This window comes from Pollicipes pollicipes, unplaced genomic scaffold, assembly GCF_011947565.3.
Source record: "Pollicipes pollicipes isolate AB1234 unplaced genomic scaffold, Ppol_2.1 Scaffold_6052;HRSCAF=7182_pilon_pilon_pilon, whole genome shotgun sequence".
Lineage (NCBI taxonomy): Eukaryota > Metazoa > Arthropoda > Thecostraca > Pollicipedomorpha > Pollicipedidae > Pollicipes > Pollicipes pollicipes.
Genome location: NW_023596805.1, coordinates 10,273,565 through 10,295,862, shown reverse-complemented (window position 1 = coordinate 10,295,862; position 22,298 = coordinate 10,273,565). Strand labels below are relative to the sequence as shown.

The window sequence follows — 22,298 nt, the reverse complement described above, 5'->3', positions numbered from 1 at the left end:
AAGAGAGCGACATGACAGAAGGCACATACCGGAGACTGGGCCATTATAATTCATTTAACGTTCACGAAGGGCGGAAGTTACAAATGGAGACCAAGTCTAGATATGAGTACCCAAGACGCTGTTTGTCATGCGCTATTATCTGAGTTTAAAGATAACTTTCTTTTGACCAGAACAACCGGAGAAGCCTGAAAAGAAAGAGGTCAACGCTCTTGATCATTACGTAACACATTTCATCAGATGTTCTTATACCTTTAAGAGATCCTCTGCTTCTTCGTAGAGGTTTAACGACAACCACCTCAGTTGTTATATTATGTACGTGAAGAGACCTGAACCCCCCCATGTCACAACCCACCCCCCCCACCTAATGCCTACTTCACCCTTAAATCGTGTGATATGAGAACGCGATGTCGTTTTGTGACCATCGTTTTGACATCTGCCCCTCCAAATTTGATAAGCTTCAACACTCAGCTCACACTCGCATCTGAGCTGGCAGCTTGACTGAGAAGTTGACATGCGCCCGGGTGGCCGGCTAGATACCCTTCGATCGGGTGGAGGGGGGGGGGAGGGGGGATCAATTTGAACCCCCGCCTGAGATCTCGGGAACTAAGAAGGCTAGACACACCAAATTTGCACGGTGTGTGACCTGTACGTAAACTCACTTAGGTAACAGTTTTAGGTTCCTAGATCATGACCTTTAGGTCAAATAAGGTCAAACAAGGTCAAATTCTAGGTTGGTCTCCAAAGTGCCCGCAAAACAAAATGTAGATAAGTGTTTCTGAGCAAAAGGCCACAAACTCATTTCAGGTCAAAAGGTCAGTGACCTTATTTGGCATTTTGAAGATCATGGTGACAAAATCATACAAGACTTCTTTGAGCTTTGCATTTCAATAAGCAACAAAGATAACGCTAGGCAGAATGCTCCAAAAAACAAAATGTCGACCTAGGTCATCTTGGGTTAATGACCTATTCTGACCTCTTACAAGTTAATGAAATGTGTATAATGCGGTTCCTGTTATCAATAAATTTGAAATGAATACCAGAAACTATCCCATACAGTAAGCCCTAGAGTAATAAAACAGGCTGATTTTGACCTTAATCTGACCTTCATACCTGGCATTAGGTCAACGTCATTTGCTCATTCACTACTTGTTTTGCCTAGGAAAGCATCTCAGAGATGTATGGCTTCGTCAAACACCCCGTTGTTGCATCAGATTAAACGATTCTCTAGGAATTGTCTTCGCTAAAAACATGGCCTGACTTTGACCTGCCATATGTCAGCGACCTTGCATGGTACATCTAAATTTTGTATGTCCAACGATCTGCTATTTAAATGTCTACAGACATGCAAAATTTGGTGCGGCGTTCGGAAACGTTTTGTAAAACCTTCGGGGGTCAATCTGACCCCCCACTCGAGCGCGTGTTAAGGGAGACATGCTAGAGCTTTGTGCATTTCCGTGAGCAGCTAGCCGCTGTGAAATAGATCGAGTGCTTTAAGGCGTAAAGCCAAATTTCTTTGAGGTGATTGCTGATGCGGTATAGCACTGTTGCACTGAAGGCATCGCCCATGCGTGATCTTTTCAGATCAATGTAGGACATCGCCCAGGTGCATGCGTGCAAAAATTCAACTGCAGGACATACATGTCAGTGTGGTGGTGGTGATTTGGTGCTTAAAGGCGCGTCGGCAGCGGGGCTATCTTGCACCACCGACATACGTGTCACTACACTCAGTTCGTGTTAACCACACTAAGTTCGTGTTAACTACACTAAGTTCGTGTTAACTACACTAAGTTCGTGTTAACATTAAAAGTAACAGTGTTCTCAATCTGCACATCAAGCAACTAATCCGTTAGTTTCGCATTATAGTCACGGAAATTAAATTAACAAAACGCATGGAGGGGAGTGAAAAATAAAAGCATAATGTCATGAAATAACAAAGAGCCCCAACAGGCGACGAAAGGCTGCAGATAATCAGTTAACCAATTATCTCTGGAATTCAACAACTTCATCCTCCTTATGAAATACTTTCATTACCTGAGTTACAATTTGTACAGCGGGCCATGTCGAGGGTTGTATGGAAACCACAATATCCCATTATGCGCGTCTAAAATGACCTTGCAACGCTGTTGGGCCCACGGCAAGCGTCACCTGACTATGAGTCATTCCTTGTTCCAATCGGTGATAGATGGCAAACTTGCAAACCAGGACGTGACGCTCTCACCAGAGCTACACTGCTCTTGGTCTCGGAGAGTAAAAAGTGGTCTCGGAAAAAAGGAAAGAAAGAAGAAAAAAGGACCGTGAGCAGAGCCACGTGGTGAGCCAAGAGGGGCAGCCCAATAACCGGCTTGGTGCATCGAGTTTGGCACACTTCAAGCTCGAGGGTGTCGGTCAATCTCGAGGGTGCAACGACATAGCGAAAAAACCAGAGGAAGTAAACGTATATACAAGTCGTGAGTTAGGACCGGTCAGCAGGCACGCGGTCACACTGGACCATCATCAGAGATCACGTGGGGCTAATGTATTCCGGCCAAAACAAGATGATCTGTGAGATTATCCGCGGATTTATGCCTATCGAACCAAAACATCCTTTTGGTAAAGCAAACGATGATGGAAAAGCTGCCAAAACTCGAAACCAATTACCTCTGCAGCTAACCTGCACTGGAAGGCGAAAAAATATATCCAATGGATGCACATACCTCGGCTCAGTATAAGCAAGAACGTGCCTGAATGTGACCCGGTTCTTTTTTTCGTTCACATCATGTTACTGACATACGCAAACACAGAATACCACAAATTTTCAAAAAAGACCTTGTCCGTGGGTTCGGGCCATTGAAAATAGTTTCCGGAAAGGTTGGGATATAAAAGTCTTCCAGCAGCCGGTCAGTAATTTTCAGGTAGGGGCCTTAGTAAGCAGCTCAGACCCACACACGGGTCAGTGACTTTTAGGTGTTTCATAGCTGGGGGCGCGTAAATTTAAACTGCCGTTCTCAGGCAAACTCATACAGCACGTGAAGGTATCAATGATTGGGGATGTCATAACATAAGGTATATGGTTCTTGATATGGTTTTCAAATGCGCTATGGTGACATTTACATGAAACCATTTCAAAAAAGGCATCAGAACGCATTTTCAGGACGACGAAGCCAAAATCTCCCACTAGGATACTGGTTCAACTGCTCTGTGTGATGTCATTGACGCATACAGCTTGCCATCCTACTCTGTACACTATCCGTGGTATCGCTGAATGGCCGCATAGTGGCATGTTGCAGTCGACTGTTAACAGTCGAAATCCTGTGATATCGTTGACGCTTACGCTGCGGAGGCGAAGCTCACTACAAGGTCCCGGTTTAATGCTGATCCCGCGACGTCCACAACAGACCAACACCACGTCACCGTGGCGTCCGCTCCGGATCCAGCTCTAGGAGGCTACCACATATCGCACCTTTCCTCTCAGAATAGTTGGACCTGCAGTGATCCCCGAGTGAGCTTTGAAAGCATAGAACCTTCCGCACGTGGCATACCAGTTTCAGGTAAGCACAATCCACCCATATGGAGTAGCTCAACAGCACATGAGAGGGTGGACAAGGTGTTTCAGGTAACCACAAGTCACGCATATGGAGCAACTCAACAGCACATGAGACGGTGGACAAGATGCTCCCGCAGCTGTGTGCGCCGGCGGCCAAGCTGCTGCGCTGAGCGATGGGTCCCAACGCGAGTGGCCGCTCTTGGAGCAGCGCATGTTTCTCGTCGACCCCCCCCCCCCCCCCCACCGCCCCCTGGCCAGCGCCGTAAAGAGGTGCATTCTGGGCCGGTGTCTATCCTCCATTACGAGAGGGCATTTGTTGCTGATCAGGATTTCTGGCTTTGGAAAGATCTGGGAACAGTTGATTTTTGCCCCTTTGTGGTCAGCGGATGACTTTGTACCTGACTTTCTGATCCACGATGACTTTGTCCCTAGCTTTGTGGTCCATGGATGACTTTGTCCCTGGCTTTGTGGTCCGCGGATGACTTTGTTCCTGACTTTGTGGTTCACGGATGACTGTCCCCGACTTTGTGATCCACGGATGACTTTGACACTTGTTCTTGACTTTGTGGTTCGCGGCTTAAGCCGCGAGCCAAAAATGCGTTCCACTATCTGTTCTGCGACTTTGTCACTAACGTCCGAGCTCATCCCCCACTGACTTTTCCTTGAGCGCTTCGCATGCAAGTTCGCAGCCTCACCACTCATCGTTTTGCTGCCTCCCTGAGCATAACAAATACAACAGAGCCAAAGTCGTCCCGACAGGCCACGGCCAACAACAGAGGCGCAACTGGTGCAAATATAAATCGCATCACATCAATGCAAAGGCCCATGCCTTTGCAAAGATAATTGCACTCTTATGGAATCGCGGAGCGGATGAGGCAACGATTCACCTTTGTGACGGGAAGCAACTCCATGAAAGGACTGCACGCCTATAGCCTGGCTCTGTTGCTGCTCCCCTCTATCCGGCTCGGTGTTTGCGGTAACTGGACGGTTAGGCATGAACGCTAACTGTCTCGTGCCATCGTTCAAGCGCGCGCAGCCCCCTGTGCCTATTTCTCGGCGCTGCTCGCTCCCCGCTTTATGCAGCTACCAAACATACTTGACTAATGTTAGCCTAACGGGGACTGCGCATCGACCGTCTCACGACTTCTGAAATGCAGGCACAGCAGTTAGCAGTGCGGCTTACCCCAGCGCGACCCTTGCGAGTTCCATCAACCACTACACCAGACGCCCCGACACGAGTCACGCGGATCACGCCCTCCATCAAAGCTACCACCAGACGCCCCGACTCCGAGTCACGCGGACCTCCATCAAAGCCCACCAGACGCCCCGACTCCGAGTCACGCGGACCTCCATCAAAGCCACCGCCGGACGTCCCGACTCAGAGTCACGCGGACCTCCATCAAAGCTACCACCGGATGCCCCGACTCCGAGTCACGCGGACCTCCATCAAAGCTACCACCAGACGCCCCGACTCAGAGTCACGCGGACCTCCGTCAAAGCTACCACCGGACGCCCCGACTCCGAGTCACGCGGACCTCCATCAAAGCTACCATCGGACGCTCTGACTCAGAGTGGCCGGCCACATTCCGGCAGAGCCCGATAAGGACTCAGACTTTGCTAAAGCGTAGCGTGGGGCTGCTGATAAGCCCACGCTATATGCGCTAGAAACACCTGCACTAGTGCGCCAGAGTTTCTCAAGGCCCGCTCAGGTTGTGGACGTGGAGCATTGGTGAGGGTGTGCTTTGCCCCGCTATTGCACAAGACAACAACGACCCTGAAGACCACGACATCGCAGCCAGCTCAGGACCTGTCTTGAAGGCACTGTATGCATATATCGCGTTGAATACGGAGCTACATCGGACAAGATCAAACCGTTGCAAGAAGCATTTGCCGCCAACAGGAAACGTCCCACTGCTGAGGCGAATGACTGCACTTGCTGCTGACTAAGCTGCCCGAACTTGGCACCTTCCCTCACGTAGCAACAGCTCGTCAGGAGCCAGCCTCGCCGCCACGATGCTGTCCGTGCTGGGCCCGCTCTCGTCACAGACGAAGCTGTTTGCTTCGCGTAACAAGCCGCGCGGTGACAGCTTCGTGTTCCGCCTCCACTATCGCACGACCTTCGTCTTCGTCATGGGCAGCTGCTTGATGGTGACGGCCACCCAGTACCTCGGCGACAAGATCTCCTGCTTAGGAGATAAGGATGCGCTCCCGGACACCGTAATTGAGACGTTCTGCTTCATCTCCAGCACGTTCACGCTACCGTCCACCTCGGACGGCCAGGTGTGGTTTCATATTTTGGAGGCTGAGCGATGGACGCTTGGAAGTGTTTCATGGTATTCCCCTGTTTGCCTTTTAGGTCCTATGCGCCTTTGCTTCCATCTTTTTCGATCACTCTGACGAATTGATAACGACATTTACAGCTGCATATTAAATGGACAAGGTGGTGGCCGGAAACAAACTTGAACGCGTATGTCTCGCCATGCGGACGCGCATAGGCTGTGACGTCACTGGGATGGAACGGGACCCTTTAATCAAGTTGTTGGGTTTCATGCTGGGAAAGTTTTGACGTTCTTTCCTTACTCGCACGGCGTTTTATTTTGATCGATTGCTCATGCTATTTGCCGCAATACTGCGAAATGCTTCTTTCAATACGCGAGCTGAGAACAGTACCAGGTAGAGTGCCGTTCGTACGGATTTCGCAATTCATATAGCCATAACGTTACGATGCCGTTAACTGAACGAAACGTGCGAGGGATCATGTCTGTTGACCTACTTGTCGTAGGGTTGCAAATGTACCTTTTAACATTACTACTTTGCACCACTTTGAATCAAAGAGGTGTGGAAACTTTGTGATGCGTCCAATTCCTTTAACGACATTTATGAACTAGAATAATATTCGTATGCCAAGAATGACTACGAATTGCTAGTGAAGAGTGGGTGTCCGAATCCTCGGCACTTCCATTTGGGATCCTACTGCGTAGATAAATTTCGAATGGTGGAAACGTTTACAAGGGAGCAGATATCATCACATACCGTAACTTGGGCCACCTGTGCAAGCGTGACTATCCACTATCCACCTGATAGTGGATAGTCATAGGATAGATAGATAGATAGTGACTATCCACCTGACCGCTGAGTGACTGGAACTTAAAAGTAACCTCGCTTGTGCGGTGCCCAATTGGCTGCGATCGAACCTCGATGCGTGACGAAAGAGTAAATACGTGCCTACGATAAGTCATTCAAGTTGAGACGTTTGTGAATCAAACACGGGACGCATTCTGAGTCCGAAGAACTGTTCGTAAGGAAGATTCCGGAAGGTGTCAATTTACTCGTAAATGATGATATCGTGAAAAGGGCCTGTAGAAAAGCAATGCGAGCAAATCTTTACTACCGAATTGCATGGCACTCCAGGACAGGGTTGTAGCTGTCTTTTTCGTTTAAGGGACACCAGCTTGGGCTCTTGCCCCCTCCCCCACCCCTCCCTTCTCCCAAACTTGGGCTTCAGCTCGCTCAACATTGAGAAGAAAGTAAAATCCGGGGGAATACCCGTTTATTAGCTTATCTCGATGGTAAGTTGTTGTATTTCACTGCTCGGCCCCAAACGCATTGTGCAATATTATGTCCATGTCCCAGGGTCTTCAGGGTATTTACCTCCACCCCAACATCTCTAAGATTAAGTTTTAAAAAAAAATCGGTGAAAAAATTTAATGTAAGAGGACGGCGGAAACGATAGCAAAAGTCTTAGCTTCGAGAAAACGAAACTGATGAATCCCGGAAACTACCTTCCCGCTAGCTTGGTCTCCACCAGATGGCGCGTTTTGGGGTCCGCTCCAGTCAGCGAAACCCTATGTGGCTCACAGATCGCCCTCTCCCCTGCAGGGCAGTGTGCGGAGAAGTTTGGGAAGTCCTGTCGTCGTTGATGGTTTCCATGGGGCTTTGAATTGCGCTGTATTTTTGGTCCCCACAAACGAAGGTGGTTTTACGTCCAAATGCATTGCTTTTATTTTTGAAGTGCAGTGAGCATACTGCTCCATGAGATACGACGATGACGTTGAATGTATCGGATCTGAAAAATACCTGGTTTGTAACAGCCGACCTGCTTGGATTTCGGACGTGGCTCGTGGTGGGGACGTTGCAAATAGTTGCACCCACTCTGTAACCATTCCCAAATTTTATGGAGCTGTCATACCACCTGACTCTTTTAAAATCGTTCCACTTATTTCTAAGACAAGCACCAACTGTACAATGATTCTTGCAGAGATAAGGTTTTCAGAGCGGTTCAGAGCGCATCACCGACCAGGGTGAGGCCAGTTCTGACGTCATGTGCTCCGTTCTGACGTCACTTTGTCGTTAACTGGGCTGCCTTCGAAGGATTGCCAATCCAGCCATATCGCAGGGCTTCTCACCGTAAAACATTCCTGTAGAACGACGAGCCAGGGCGTGAGAAGCTCGAAATGGTACGCAGACCGGCGCGGCAACGCTGATCATAGCCTGACGTACACTGGCGGCTCACCAGCCAGCTTCTGAGTCTGGCACGCGACACTAGTGGCTCACCGGCCAGCTTCTGAGTCTGGCACGCGACACTAGCGGCTCACCGGCCAGCTTCTGAGCCTGACATGCGACACTAGCTGCGCACCGGCCAGTTTCTGAGCCTGACACGCGACACTAGCGGCTCACCAGCCAGCTTCTGAGTCTGGCACGCGACACTAGCGGCTCACCGGCCAGCTTCTGAGCCTGACATGCGACACTAGCTGCGCACCGGCCAGTTTCTGAGCCTGACACGCGACACTAGCGGCTCACCAGCCAGCTTCTGAGTCTGACACGCACACTGGCGGCTCACCAGCCAGCTTCTGAGCCTGACACGCGACACTAGCGGCTCACCAGCCAGCTTCTGAGCCTGACACGCGACACTAGCGGCTCACCAGCCAGCTTCTGAGCCTGACATGCGACACTAGCGGCGCGCGGCCAGTTTCTGAGCCTGACATGCGACACTAGCGGCGCACCAGCCAGTTTCTGAGCCTGACATGCGACACTAGCGGCGCACCGGCCAGTTTCTGAGCCTGACATGCGACACTAGCGGCGCACCGGCCAGTTTCTGAGCCTGACATGCGACACTAGCGGCTCACCAGCCAGTTTCTGAGCCTGACATGCGACACTAGCGGCGCACCGGCCAGTTTCTGAGCCTGACATGCGACACTAGCGGCGCGCGGCCAGTTTCTGAGCCTGACATGCGACACTAGCGGCACACCAGCCAGTTTCTGAGCCTGATATGCGACATTAGCGGCGCACCGGCCAGTTTCTGAGCCTGACATGCGACACTAACGGCGCACCGGCCAGTTTCTGAGCCTGACATGCGAAGGGCATGTCAACGTTCAAAATATCCAGCGTAACGTTTTTCATGCGGATTGTTCGTGCTAGATGCCTCAACAGGTTACATTTCCTTAACCAAAGCTACCGGCCGCCCATGAGGCAGTGCCCATACCCACTGTCGCTCCTGCTCCCATCCTTATTATTTGTACCGATCCGTTATTGAGCTGATTGCATTTTTCAATGCTGACGTTTTAAATTATGGCATAATTTCAGGACATTTTACACCCAGGTTTACCTTCATGCGATGACTACAAAATCAGAGTGAATCAAACTGATAATAACTGGAACAAGCGCAAGGAATATGACTGCGTAGTTTTCCCGAAGTGTTTGTCGGAGATTTCGTGAACGTATTGTCCATACGTACCCTCACCCATACCCCTACTTCTCATAAAATTTATAGCTCAACACATCCCGTGACCAATTTCAAACTGGTACCCCATGGATTGCCGAGCCCATGAAGGCCTCTGGTACGTGCATTTGCACACAAGTTCACAAAAAAACCGCCTACTGGACGACATTTACTAGGGTCAGTGCTCATGGTCAACCATCTGAGTTATTCGCTCACAGCATGCACCAAGTGCTTCAACCAGCTACATTTTCAGTTAAAAGCCTCAGTTACACCAGCATTTCTTGGACGCTCGGAGCTGTTGATGCTTGCGTTGTACCCCCCTACATTTTGTACGGGATGTTCCCTCTGAGCTTTGGCAGAGGGAACATCCCGTACATCTGAGACCCACATGACCCGGCTGCCCTCTGACAGCTGACTGTTTGTGCCCGCAGGCGGGCCTGGAAGTGGCCCACAAGGGCCTGGGGCCGTCCACGCCCGACACAGAGACCAAGTACCACAACTACTACATGTGGGTGCCGTACGTGCTCTTCCTGCAGGCTATCAGCTTCTACGTGCCCCACTGGATCTGGAAAATGGTTCAGACCGACAAGGTCAACAACGTGCTTCAGGTATGAGCCTCCTGGTTAGTGGGCAGCCGGCCTGCTGGCAGCAGCTGGCAGCAGCCGGCAGAAGCTGGTCCGGTTAGTGGGCAGCTGTGGCTGAGCTCTCGGCGTCAGTCTCGCATGTGCCATGTGTCCCGAAAGCACGCCCCCCCCCCTCCCCCCCCCCCCGCTGCGGTGTGGTCACATCTGATCAGCTGATGACGGGCACCGTCGCCACACAACGTGGTCAGCATAGGTAACGCCATGAACGTGATCAGTGTTGGTAAGGTGGTGATCATGCAGGTGTTATTGACTTGAAGATGTAGATGTTTATGAAGTTTGAAAAGACCCCGTAGAGTGCGTAAATAGGTAACAGTCTACATATTCTATCACTTCAAATAAAATCGCTATGGGTTTCTTTTCCCGCGATGCACGCTCCTTTCAGGAAAGCCGCAGGCAATGCCATTTCACATCAGTGACTGATTGTGTCGTAAATCGCGAATGCCATTTGGCATCAGTGACTGATTGTGTCGAAAATCCCCAATGTCATTTGGCATCACCGACTGGTTGTGTCGTAAAGCCCCGATTGCACGTTAGTTGCATCGCTAATTCTGAGTTTGACGGCTCGGAGAACATTGCAGTGGTGGCATCAACGTCAGTTTTGATGTCGATATGAAATAGTATTATGGACACATTGAGACGAGGCACAGAATCACGAATTGAACATACGTTCGGCCTATCTTCCGCGTCTAGTTTATTAGTTTTGGCCAGTCAACTCCCCGGTCATGTCAGGTATTGTTAGGTCCTGAAAAGGGTTTAATGTTCATCCATCAGATTAAAATGTTTTGACAACTTTGCAATCATTTGACACTTTTTGACACAAAAGACGACTTAAGCTATATGGGGACTGTTGTCATGCCAGGCAATTCTTTATAATTGGCCTTAATTGAGATGTCTGAACTGGGTTCAGTGTGGCGCAGTGTCAGAAAGGGGTAAAACCGTTCCTGGCCATATCGTAACATGTAGTGTTAAATTCGTTTGGTGATTGAAAGCTTGGTTGTCGGCAAAACAGCTGATTCAAAATAATGAAATGTAATACAGGGGAACGGAAATAATCTGGGGCAACTATTGACAGGTATGAACATCAACAAGAAAGATATCTAAACGCAAGTGTATGCCATGGCAGATGACTGATATAGTATGCATCAACGCAAAAAATTGAGAAATGGAACAAAAGCCTAAACTAGAAAAGTTTTTGGGAAGCATGCGGTGTGCATGCAACCCGCCAGTGGACTGGATTTCACGTAAGCAGTGCACCCGAATTGAAATTCAGAATCCGTTTAGCGATCATAATGCGATTTTGTTTTCTACGCGTATCCCGAGAATAACTGCGGACTGACCCGTTTTGCGTTCGGTTGTAGACCCCGGCTGAGCATTAGCATAACGTCGATGGGTTTCCTGTCCGGCCTATTCTGCTCTGGTAGCTTAATTTTTATAACTTTAACTTTGATATGCAAACCCACCGCACGCTGTTCGGTCTTCATTTTACGATTGATCTCTTTCGGTTTCGAACTTTTATTCGATACTCCGTCATTCTACCATTTTTTATTTCTTTGTCTATCCATGTCCACATCTTGTCTTTCAATCGCTTCGTGGGATATGTTTCAGTCCTAACCATATTTGAACTTACACTATACAAATTAACTTCGTCAGACTTCGGCATCGATTTTATGCTGGTCAGACGCGTCATATACCAGAGACCAGATCACGGCTGATTGTCAAGCCTGGTCAGACGGCACCTTCAACAGTAATTTCAAGCGATCCTTCGACGCGTTTACGCACGTGCGTGCCGCAGATACCGCGGGGTATCTAGCACGCGTCAGATCCTCAGCTTCCTGGGCTTCCTCTTTGTACGTGGTATCTCGGCCTCTTTGTACGTGCTATCTCGGCCTCTTCGTCCTGCCTTCTCGAGATTTCCGCCTGTTTTGAACGAGCGGAGCGAGGAAGGACTTCCTCAACGAGGCGCTTACACCCGCAGATACCACGTGACGCCCGCTGGCCGGAAGTGAGCGACTGTGAGCAGGTCACTCTCGTCGCTCGGCAACTGTTCACTCTCGTCGCTCAGTGACTGTTCACCCTCGTCGCTCGGTGACTATTCATCTGACCTTGTCGCTCGGTGACTGTTCACCTGACCTTGTCGCTCGGTGACTGTTCACCCATGTCGTTCGGTGACTGTTCACCCTCGTCGCTCGGTGACTGTTCATCTGACCTTGTCGCTCGGTGACTGTTCACCCTCGTCCCTCAGTGACTGTTCACCCCCGTCGCTCGGTGACTGTTCCCCCCCGTCGCTCGGTGACTGTTCACCCTCGTCGCTCGGTGACTGTTCATCTGACCTTGTCGCTCGGTGACTGCTCATCTGACCTCGTCGCTCGGTGACTGTCCACTCTCGTCGCTCGGTGACTGTTCATCTGAGCGTCTGCTCCGTGGGCTGGCTTTTCCGGGCGCCCGTCTCGCCAGCCAGTCGCTGGCGGACAGCGACGCTATCTTATCTACCGACTCCTTGTGTGACGATAGCACGTGCTGTCAAGACGCCCGCCCACCTAATCGGGCAGCAGCACGCCGGCGTTCGCGTTTCTACATGGGAGGAGCATTCGTCATGCGACCAGGATGTGCACTCTGTGTCTGGACCATGCTGTAGTGGGCTTCATTGCCATTCGAATGTGGCAAATTTGCATCCTTCCCAAGCATGAAACCTTTGCACGCCTCTGCCAACGGGAGTAGGGAACGTGATATCCCCCCCCCCCCCCCGTTAGTTTACGGGCAGGGTAGCGCCGGTTCCTATCTCGGGCATGTAGGCGGCTATCTGCGCCGGCTATCTCGGCTCTTTCCGCTCATCTGCACTATAAATAATAAAAAACTGACATGACAATCAACATGGTGACAAGTAAGGCACTATTGGCCTTTGGGTCAAACGTCCGTTGGTTTGTGCGAGACAAAGGAAGGTTTACACTTCTCTCCCGCCGAGCTGCGCAGAAACCACAACCACTAGAAAATAACACCCTTGGCAATGGTTAATGAGTGACCGAAACAACCGCGTCAGGTCCAGATGCCTTCAGCGTTCGCCGTCCGTCGTGCTGTTACGACCTCCGGCCAAAAGCCAGAGGTCGTAGTTTCAGTTTTTAGTTAAGTTTAGGTAGTAGTTAAGTTTAGGCTAATTTTCTTCCTTCCTCTTCTGGGTTATGGTTGAAAGAATTAATGCCATTGATCTGGCATGCTTTACTCATGCTTTGCCGCTGCATATTTCTATGAATATATTACTGAGGTGATGTCTCGCCGGCTGTTATTGGAAAATCCAACAATGCTTTGTTCGGTTACCCAACCATGTGCTGCTCGGTCATCCCACCATATTTTATCCCGCTATGTGTTTTTGTTGATCACACCATGTGTTATCCTGCCATGTCTTATACCAGAAGTACACAAAAGATGGGCAGCATGTGATGCACTTTAAGAGCGAGCTAATTGTCATCCGCCGCTCTGATTCAATTGCATGAACACTCATCACATTTGCCGAATGCCGCTTCATAAGGGGATATCCAGGTGACCGGGCCATGCAGTTGACAACGACGAAGCTTCCTTCAGAAGACAGTTTACATATTTAAAGTTAGGTTTGCTTGCAATACAGAGCTGTGTTTGCTTATTTTTGCACACTGCAAAGTCTAAGTGCTAATTTTAAGCTATCCCTTCCGTTGCGCTTTATCACGTTACCAGTACATGCAACATGCAACTCATATACAACCTGCTTGTGAGAAGAAGTGCAGTCCTTATCTCATCAATATTCAATATCCCATTATTTTAGTGGCAATGTAAGGATGTGCTCAGTAAAAAGATCAGCGTTCAGCAAAGAACCAAACAAAAACAACCACAAAAAACAACGATTGTCCAGGGAATCTCTCATCCCATTTTGCGCATTTCGGAACAAGCTGGCACTGCGTAGATCACAATAATGATGACAAAATGACTGCTGTTCGGCGCTGTCAAGCTGTCCTATGTATCTGTCCATTTGGTCCTGGTCCCTCGCCTGCTGTCTGAAGCTATCCATTTGGTCCTGATCCCTCGCCTGCTGTCTGCAGCTGTCCATTTGGTCCTGGTTCCTCGCCTGCTGTCTGCAGCTGTCCAGCTGGTCCTGGTCCCTCACCTGCTGTCTGAAGCTGTCCATCTGGTCCTGGTCCCTAGCCTGCTGTCCGCAGCCGGCGCCTCGCAATAAGCTAAGGTCTGTGCAAGCTGGGAAGCATTGATTTGCTGGCACTACGTTTGGGCGGACAGCTGGGAGTCTGTCAGTCGAAAATTAGAGGTTGATAGCTGTCATGAACCACACGGAATGTCATGTGTCGCCAAACTCGCATCTTGTCGAACTGTCATATCCTACCAAGCTTAACTGCCTTAGAAAAATGGTGGATTATGCTGCAGACGTGCCCGATATTTGCATCTCAAGAGTTCAATGTTTCAAGAAATCGAATTTTTACCTTAGGTCGTCTTCGCGGTCACCTCACCGCTGAGTCCTCCCCCAGGGCCTCAACTACCTGATCATAAACCAAGAGGAGCGCAAGAAGAAGGAAGACATCATGGTTGACTACCTGTACTACCAGTGGGGCACGCACACGGCCTGGGCCATGAAGTACGTGTTCTGCGAGCTGCTGAACCTGGTGAACATCGTCCTTCAGCTAGTCATCACAAACCAGTAAGCGCCGGGTAGCAGCCGCTCGTCTTCAACGGGCGGCGGAGTCAGAGATGTTAATGATTTTACATGTTCTCTAGTATGCTTAAAACGCGCTTAGTAGTTGTCTCCTGGTGGCTCACAATCATCATTTCAGCGTCACCTTTAGCTGCGAATCGTTCTCGTGTTTAATTCACATCCTATGCGCATGTCATATAGCACAATATTATTTGCACACACAATACTATGACACAATATCATTACAGGGTCACCTTTAGCTGCGAACCATTCTCGTTATTTAATTCACATCCGATGCGCATTTCAAATGGCAAAATGAATTAACTACACATGAGAACCAAGTGCACAGTTGCATCTACCATAATTGTAGACGCAATTTTGGCTGAGCACCAAGTTGAAAGTTCTAGAAGGTGATTTCGAACCACACTGGCGTCAGCGATAGCACGATATGTCTCGACAAGTTAGCACTTTGCTGCCGTCGTCCCCTCACCACTATACGTGCTCATTAATATGCCTTCTTTTTCTAATGAAACACAACTTGCCGTCATGCCATCGGGGGACTGTAAATGGATAGATTCCATTACTTGATCAACCCTGACCTCAGCCACCGGCGGTGGTGGGGTGGTTTTAACACGGGTCAACTACCTCTCTACCATAAAGCCAATGGAAGGGAGCCTTATGGTGACGGCGTATCACATTCCAGCAAATACTTCTGCCCGCGTCAGATTAAGGATTCAAATTTAGGTGTCTGAATCAAATTGATTTTCTTTCTGGCTTAGACGAGACATTTTGTGATGGGAGTGAGGGTCGGGTGTCAAAAATCGGGGCCGCTTTGTGCAATTTACTTTTTCTGTTCAATGGGATTGGGCCAAAACCTGAAAACCGAAACAGAAATTGAAGAAAACGAAACGAAACAAATGAAACGAAACGAAACCGAAACCGAAACCGAAATGACGGTTATCTTCAAAACACGCAAAAAGTGGGATTGACATCTACGGCATGCAATTAACCTTGTCATAGCTATCGCCTATGCTACCTTCACACTCGTAGAGCTCCTGCAGCTTCCTTCTAACTTTAGTTCGCCACGGCTGAATTAGCGTGACATACGCAATACGCGCCTGATAAACTGCACACGCTCCAAATGTCGAGAGTATAGGTTTCATGTGCTTTGAGCTGGGGAGTTTTTGTCGGCCACGCTGCTCAACCGACGATACCGCGGGTCCGGCCGCACGGGCGCGCTGGCGAGCCAGGTTCGGAGAATGCTCACCACGTCACATACCAATCTGAGATGGATCGCCCGAAAACTAGGCACTATTTGATCAAATTTTCCCGGACGCGAGGACCGCAATTCAGTTCCGAATTGATATGTTTTATTTGAACAAACCGTCACAAAAGGAGAGGAAGAACCTTGACAGAAGGCTAAAACGCCAGCAGAGGGGTCAAACACTAACGCTAAGTAATTCCATGCTGAATGTGACATGTAACTATAAATAAGTGAGCAAGTTTTGACCGTCCACACAGCTCGCACAAGGGAGAGGCCATTGTCTGGCGCCGGCCAGCACGCTCGGCCGAGCGGTGGTGCCGGACCGGACCACAGTGTAGGAGTCTTTGTAGCTTCATTAAGTTCGTTTTGATGCGCTGAGAAGCTCTGCATGATCATGTGTGGGAGGTTGATGAGGTGAAAGCTTCTCAAATTTAAACCCAGTACTTAGCTCTTTTTAGCGTTATCTGTAAAAAGGGGGCACGCAACGTACTTTGCTTGCCTTTTGATCGGCGATTCGTGCTACCAGATTTCTGAATGACGAGTTCACGTCTAACCAGTGAGTGGTTTACGGTTTTCTGGATTACTGAGTTCAAATTTGTCCGGCGGGTGATACACATCCGACCGGCGATTGGCTTAAATCCGATCGGCGGTTGGTTCAAATCCGGCCGGCGGTTGGCTTAAATCCGACCGGCAGTTGGTTTAAACCGACCGGCGATCGGCTCGAATCCGACCGTCGGTTGGTATAAATCCGATCGGCGGTTGGTTTAAATCCGACCGGCGGTTAGTATAAATCTGACCGGCGGTTGGTGTTACAGATTCCTGGGAGGAGAGTTCACTACTTACGGAAGCCGAGTGGTGGACTTTGTAAACCAAGACCCACAGTCACGCACAGACCCCATGTACGAGGTAAGTCAGTCTCCACATCGGCGGGGACCAGCCGCGAGCCGCCTGGTGTCAGGTCAGATTTAGGGACACATGGGCGGGGATCAGCCGCTGTCCGCGTGGTGTCAGGTCAAATTCAGTGGCACACCGATGGGGACCAGCTGCTGTCCGCGTGGTGTCAGGCCAGATCCAGCTGCGGACCGCGTAGTGTCAGGTGAGATCCAGCCGCGGGCCGCGTGGTGTCAGGTCAAATCCAGATCCAGATCCAGGTCACATCACTTTCCATTTTTCAATGGCAGGACCGGCCTGCTCTCAAAGACCAAAACCGATTAAAGCTGCCAGTGAACAAGCTTTGTTGAACCTCTTCCAAAACAACGAGACACCCAGTACACGAAAAACCGGACACGACTCTTTACTTGCATCTCGGCGGCCAGAATCCCTCGCCCTGATGGTTGACAGGCCTCACAGACAAACGGGCGGCAGCGGCACGACCGCGGAGCCGCATATTTGCAGGGCTCTGCTGATTTCCGTTACCATTCTTGGGAGATGCTTTGCCTTTGAATGCAGCCCCGGTTCAGTCTGGTCATGGACCCGACCAGGTCACGTGGTTACCCTCCCGCCGGAAGCTGACGTCAACGTTCGAGGAAGGACGCGATAGGACGGCCACATGACAGGAGTAACGGGAACGCTTCAAACGTCAGTGACGTCAGATGTCGGTATGGGCATCTGAGAAACTTCATGCTTCATTTAGCATGAGCCTTTCAGAAAATCGCCGTCGTTGGTTTGACAAGTACATAATGCATGTAATCAGCCACTGATCATGATGTATTTGACCTCGTGTAAACTATAAATCAGCAATGATGACGCAATTGTGCAGCAATGTGTATGTTTCATGTGGTGCCGTGCCAACCTTGGATCGTTTTCCACCTTAAAGGTGTTTATTTCTATCATGTTAGACATTTTCGGTTATAATCGCTGATCAGCACATGACTGATGGCCTCGCTTGGGCCTTGACTAGTGAACCTGCGGCTACCGGGAATCGATATTCGGAATACGATTACACATGTGTTGTTCTCTCCAGGACATGGCTGTATTGTCAGGGACTGGCTGCCGTGCGTGGACGTATTGTCAGGGACTGGCTGCCGTGCGTGACCGTAATGTCAGGGACTGGCTGCCGTGCGTGGCCGTATTGTCAGGGACTGGCTGCCGTGCGTGGCCGTATTGTCAGGGACTGGCTGCCGTGCGTGGCCGTATTGTCAGGGACTGGCTGCCGTGCGTGGCCGTATTGTCAGGGACTGGCTGCCGTGCGTGGCCGTATTGTCAGGGACTGGCTGCCGTGCGTGGCCGTATTGTCAGGGACTGGCTGCCGTGCGTGACCGTACTGTCAGGGACTGGCTGCCGTGCGTGGCCGTATTGTCAGGGACTGGCTGCCGTGCGCGGCCGTATTGTCAGGGAGTGGCTGCCGTGCGTGACCGTAATGTCAGGGACTGGCTGCCGTGCGCGGCCGCATTCCGCGCCTGGTGTCGTCGCGTTCCGCTTGATGCGAATAATGAGGCGACAGACTCTGTGTAACGCGACGGTGCCTGTCGGACAGGTGTTCCCGCGCATCACCAAGTGTACATTCCACCGGTACGGCCCGTCCGGCAGCATAGAGCGACACGACGCCATGTGCGTGTTGAGCATCAACATCCTGAACGAGAAGATCTACCTGACCATGTGGTTCTGGTTTCTCTTCCTGCTGGCCATTACCATGTGAGTCTCGGACTGATCTCACGCAGACGGCGGGCGCTGTCGCTCCGAGTGGTCACAGGTCAGCCAGGTCAGCCGGCCAGACCACGTCTGGTTGTCAGTCTACAGGCTCGCTGGGAGGGTCCTCCTCAGAGGGATCACAGGTCAGCCAGGTCAACACGGCCAGAGCTAGTCTGGTCGTCAGTCGGTCGGCTCGCTGCGCGGGGTTCTCCTCAGAGGGGTCACAGGTCAGCCAGGTCAGCACGGCCAGAGCTGGTCTGGTCGTCAGTCTGCCAGCTCGCAGCGTCATTCTATGTGAACCAATTAGGGGTAAATGACATTAGATCAGCAAACGAACTGGGTGATGGTTCAGGTTACACCACTAAGTGAATTCATCGTCAACATTGTCATTATGTTAACAGCGCTAACAGAAGGTGGGTTTAAGTTTTGGGTAAAGGGGTTAGGTGTTGTTGCCAAAACTCAACATACTCTTGGATGGAATGTGCCTACAAAGATCAACTATCAGGTCAAGTCTTCATTAGCTCCCAAAGCCAGGAACTTTATAATGGCTTGTTAATTAACTCAAGAACGCTCCATCAGTAAACCTCCATCAGTTAAGCTTGCATGAAAGGCAGACATCCCCATGCATTTATTAAAACTTATGCATGACAAAACCTATTTGGGTCACGTACCAATCCGTGAAAAATTGCACTATTCCCTGACTTTCTGATACCTATGTTTTTTACCAGTGGCTCGCTTCTGCTGTTGGAATTTATGCGCAACTTTTTGACTTCGACACTGGTGAACAGGAGATGAGTGCCGGAATGAAAGGACGCCCTGTGCTTTCGGGCAAGAGAGGCGCACGTACAGCCATGAGCTTCAATCATCATCACTAGGATGATAAAAAACCCAACTTAAGGAGCCAGTAATCTGTGGTAATGCATGCATGAGTTTTAATCAATGCATGGGAAGGTCTGCCTTTCATGCGAGCTTAACTGACGGAGCGTTACTGATGGAGTGTGACTGAATTAGTTAACAAGCCATTTAAAAATGCATGGCTTTGAGAGGCAATGAGCACCGGGCCTGACAGTTGATCTTTGAATCAGAGTTACTTTTTAAGGTCACAGCGAAGATTTTTCGTTGAAAACCATTCAAGAGTCTGCTTTCTTTTCCATGGTTGCCATCACTACCAATGACGTCAGCGCATGGCTTATGTCGCGTCATCTACCTTTGATGTACATGATGATGTATGGAACGTTACAAGACAAAACACCAACCAGAGGGGCTTATTCCGGCGCTTTAAAACCCTGCGGAAAATGAGGGACTGAGCGTTAACGTCATTCGAGGCCTAGATCACTAGATCAGATCACTATCACTAGATCACGAGATCAGAGGAACGATCACTGAACGCCAGCCGTCAGCTTTGCCCTTCTCCTCTAATCCTTGTCTTAACCAGCATGCTCGCGACGCCCTATTTGACCAGATTTAGCTACATGCATCAGCTATGAGCAGACTAAGTTGCCCCTCGTGGGCCCCGTCCGAGCACCAAGCACCTACACCGTACAGACGTCCCTGAGCGAACTAAGTCTCGGCGGATGCATCCCCAGGTGCATGAAGTTTTATTCCTCCAATATCCATTCTTTTCAAACCCACAGCCCAGAATTCATAAATGCTGGACAAAAGAGCTCCAATCCAAATAAAACAGTCCGTTTTCAGCAAGCATTCGCCATATGAACTTTTGAGGGTTGGACCGAACTAAGCCTTTATTTTTTAGACGATTTTATTGCAGGAGTCCGATTTCCAGTTTGATTCCCGATGCTTGTTTTTGGTCTACGTTACTTTAGGTCTGGCATGCCGTGTTGCATGCATGTAGGGTCTGGACTGCGATCGCTGTGGCGCAATGCTTAAAATGACTTTCAAGCCAAACAAACGTTTGCTGCTCACTCTTCGGCAAATGATTCAAATCTTGAACGCATATGTCTGCATTCCGTTACTGAACAGCGCAGCTCCAACGTATCGATGAAAAGCATGATTTAAAACTAGCCCGCAGTGATGCCATGCCAGACTTCTGCATACATATCGAACCTCTTCCTTGAGAGGGGATTTCTATGTTCCGCTATATAGTCCGTGCATCGACGACATTTTGCTGAATGTATTTTTTGCCTCTATTTCCCACATTCAGTTTTACACACCACATTGGCCAAAATCGAAGCGAGCATGAAGTGCCCAGCTTCATGAGAATGCTGTTATAAAGTGCATTTTATGTGCAAACGCACACATATGATCCGATGGCCATTACGTCACTGCTTCACCACGCCAGCACTTTGCTTTAAAGACCCATGGGGACAGCTAGACATACGCAAAAAAAATCAGTGAAAGGATGGACAGACACCTGGTGGAGAGTCGGCGGAGCAGGAACGTGACCGTAACGTGTGATATGTGCTGACGTCATGGGATGATTTGAACCTAGTGATGTGCCTGGCAGGAAAAGGTATGGACACGTAAAAAATCAACATCGAGCTTTAAACTGGTATCTATTTTGGTGACTCCTCTTGGCCTCACGGCAGTCGCAAGCGTTTCCAGCAGTAGCAAAATAAGAGTTAATTTCGAAGTTGTGGTGCCCCAAAGTAACACGTAAGGTACTTCTGTAAAAGAATGGCGAAGGGGTCAATGCAGCAGTGCAAATTCTGTCAACAAAGTAGATGGTTATTTAATGAGATATGCGAGCATTTTGAACGGATATTAACTGCATCCAACTAAACTGAGCACCCCCACAACACTTTTCTCTCTTAATCCATTTTTACTTTTTACGCAGCCAATGCTAGCTCTGGAATATCATGGAAGGAACATTATACGTTTCGTCTTTTAACCTGCCTGCCAACCTCTTCACCGCCTGTCTCATGCATACTCTGCACGAAAGAGCGTACGGGTTCATGGCCCTGAATGACGCAATGTCGAGCTGACCGTCTCTCCGTCTTCCCACAGTCTGATGGTCATCTACCGGGCGATCACGCTCTTCTTCCCGGCCGTCCGCTCCAAGGTCATCCTCAGCAGGGCGTACCGCTACGGCTCGCACGAGACAACAGACTTCGTTTCCGAGAAGTGCAACTTCGGGGACTGGTAAGGGGCAGTGCAGGTTTAGCATTCTCAGCGCTCAGGCTGGAAATTATTTCGAGCTGTGTTTCTCGAGGTGTTGTTCAAGGTTGTTAAGGGTGTGTAACACGCGCTGGGGGTTAATTTGACCCTGACCCAAAGGCTTGTCTGGAATAGTACCGAACGGTGCAGCGGAGCCGCGCCAAATTTTGTTGTAGATATTTGAATAGTATATAGTTTGGTGTCCAAAAATAACGTGAGCCTTGAAAGGTCGCTGACCTACGGCAGGGCACAGTCAGGTCATGGATTCAGCAAAGTCAATTTCTAGGGAAGAGTTCAATCTAATGCAACAACGGAGTGTTAGACAAAGCCATACATTTCTGAGACACTTTCATAGGAAGCGCAATAATTGAATGAACAAATTCCATTGACCTGGGGTCAGGTATGCAGGTCAGACCAAAGCCAAAGCCGCCTGTTTTATTGCTCTTCGGGTTTGGCGGTTGGGGTAATTTCTGGTCCTCACTTCGAATTTTATGATAACAGGAACCGCATATACATCTTCAGTGTAATCCATAAAGGTCAAAATAGGTCACCACACCTGTTAGGTCACACACAAAAGTTGACCCCCACCCGGGCGAACGATATCTATCCGGCCACCCGGGCGCGCGTTAGGCTTATTCAAGTTCTGTGGATGCTGAAGCTGATGACGAGTTTTTAGTAGGTTGAGCACCATAGTGGAAATCTCTGCCTTTTCGGGAGGTTCGTACCCCTATCTG

At 49.7% G+C, this 22,298-nt stretch overlaps 2 protein-coding genes across 2 annotated transcripts in view; one reads left to right on the top strand and one right to left on the bottom strand.

Moving 5' to 3' along the window:
* LOC119104771 (innexin shaking-B-like) overlaps nt 1–44 on the bottom strand; it is a 5,550-nt gene extending 5,506 nt beyond the window's left edge. The window contains exon 1 of the mRNA XM_037228491.1: nt 30–44. Coding sequence (XP_037084386.1) covers nt 30–44 — 15 coding nt within the window. The remainder of the gene's footprint in view (nt 1–29) is intronic.
* A 5,172-nt stretch (nt 45–5,216) lies between these two features.
* Nucleotides 5,217–21,553, top strand: LOC119104770 (innexin inx2). The gene is made up of 6 exons (XM_037228490.1): nt 5,217–5,803; nt 9,674–9,850; nt 14,392–14,561; nt 16,635–16,725; nt 18,296–18,453; nt 21,415–21,553. The coding sequence occupies exons 1-6, from the start codon at nt 5,537–5,539 to the stop codon at nt 21,551–21,553; spliced, it is 1,002 nt and encodes a 333-aa protein (XP_037084385.1). The 5' UTR covers nt 5,217–5,536.
* The last annotated feature ends 745 nt before the right edge of the window (nt 21,554–22,298 follow it).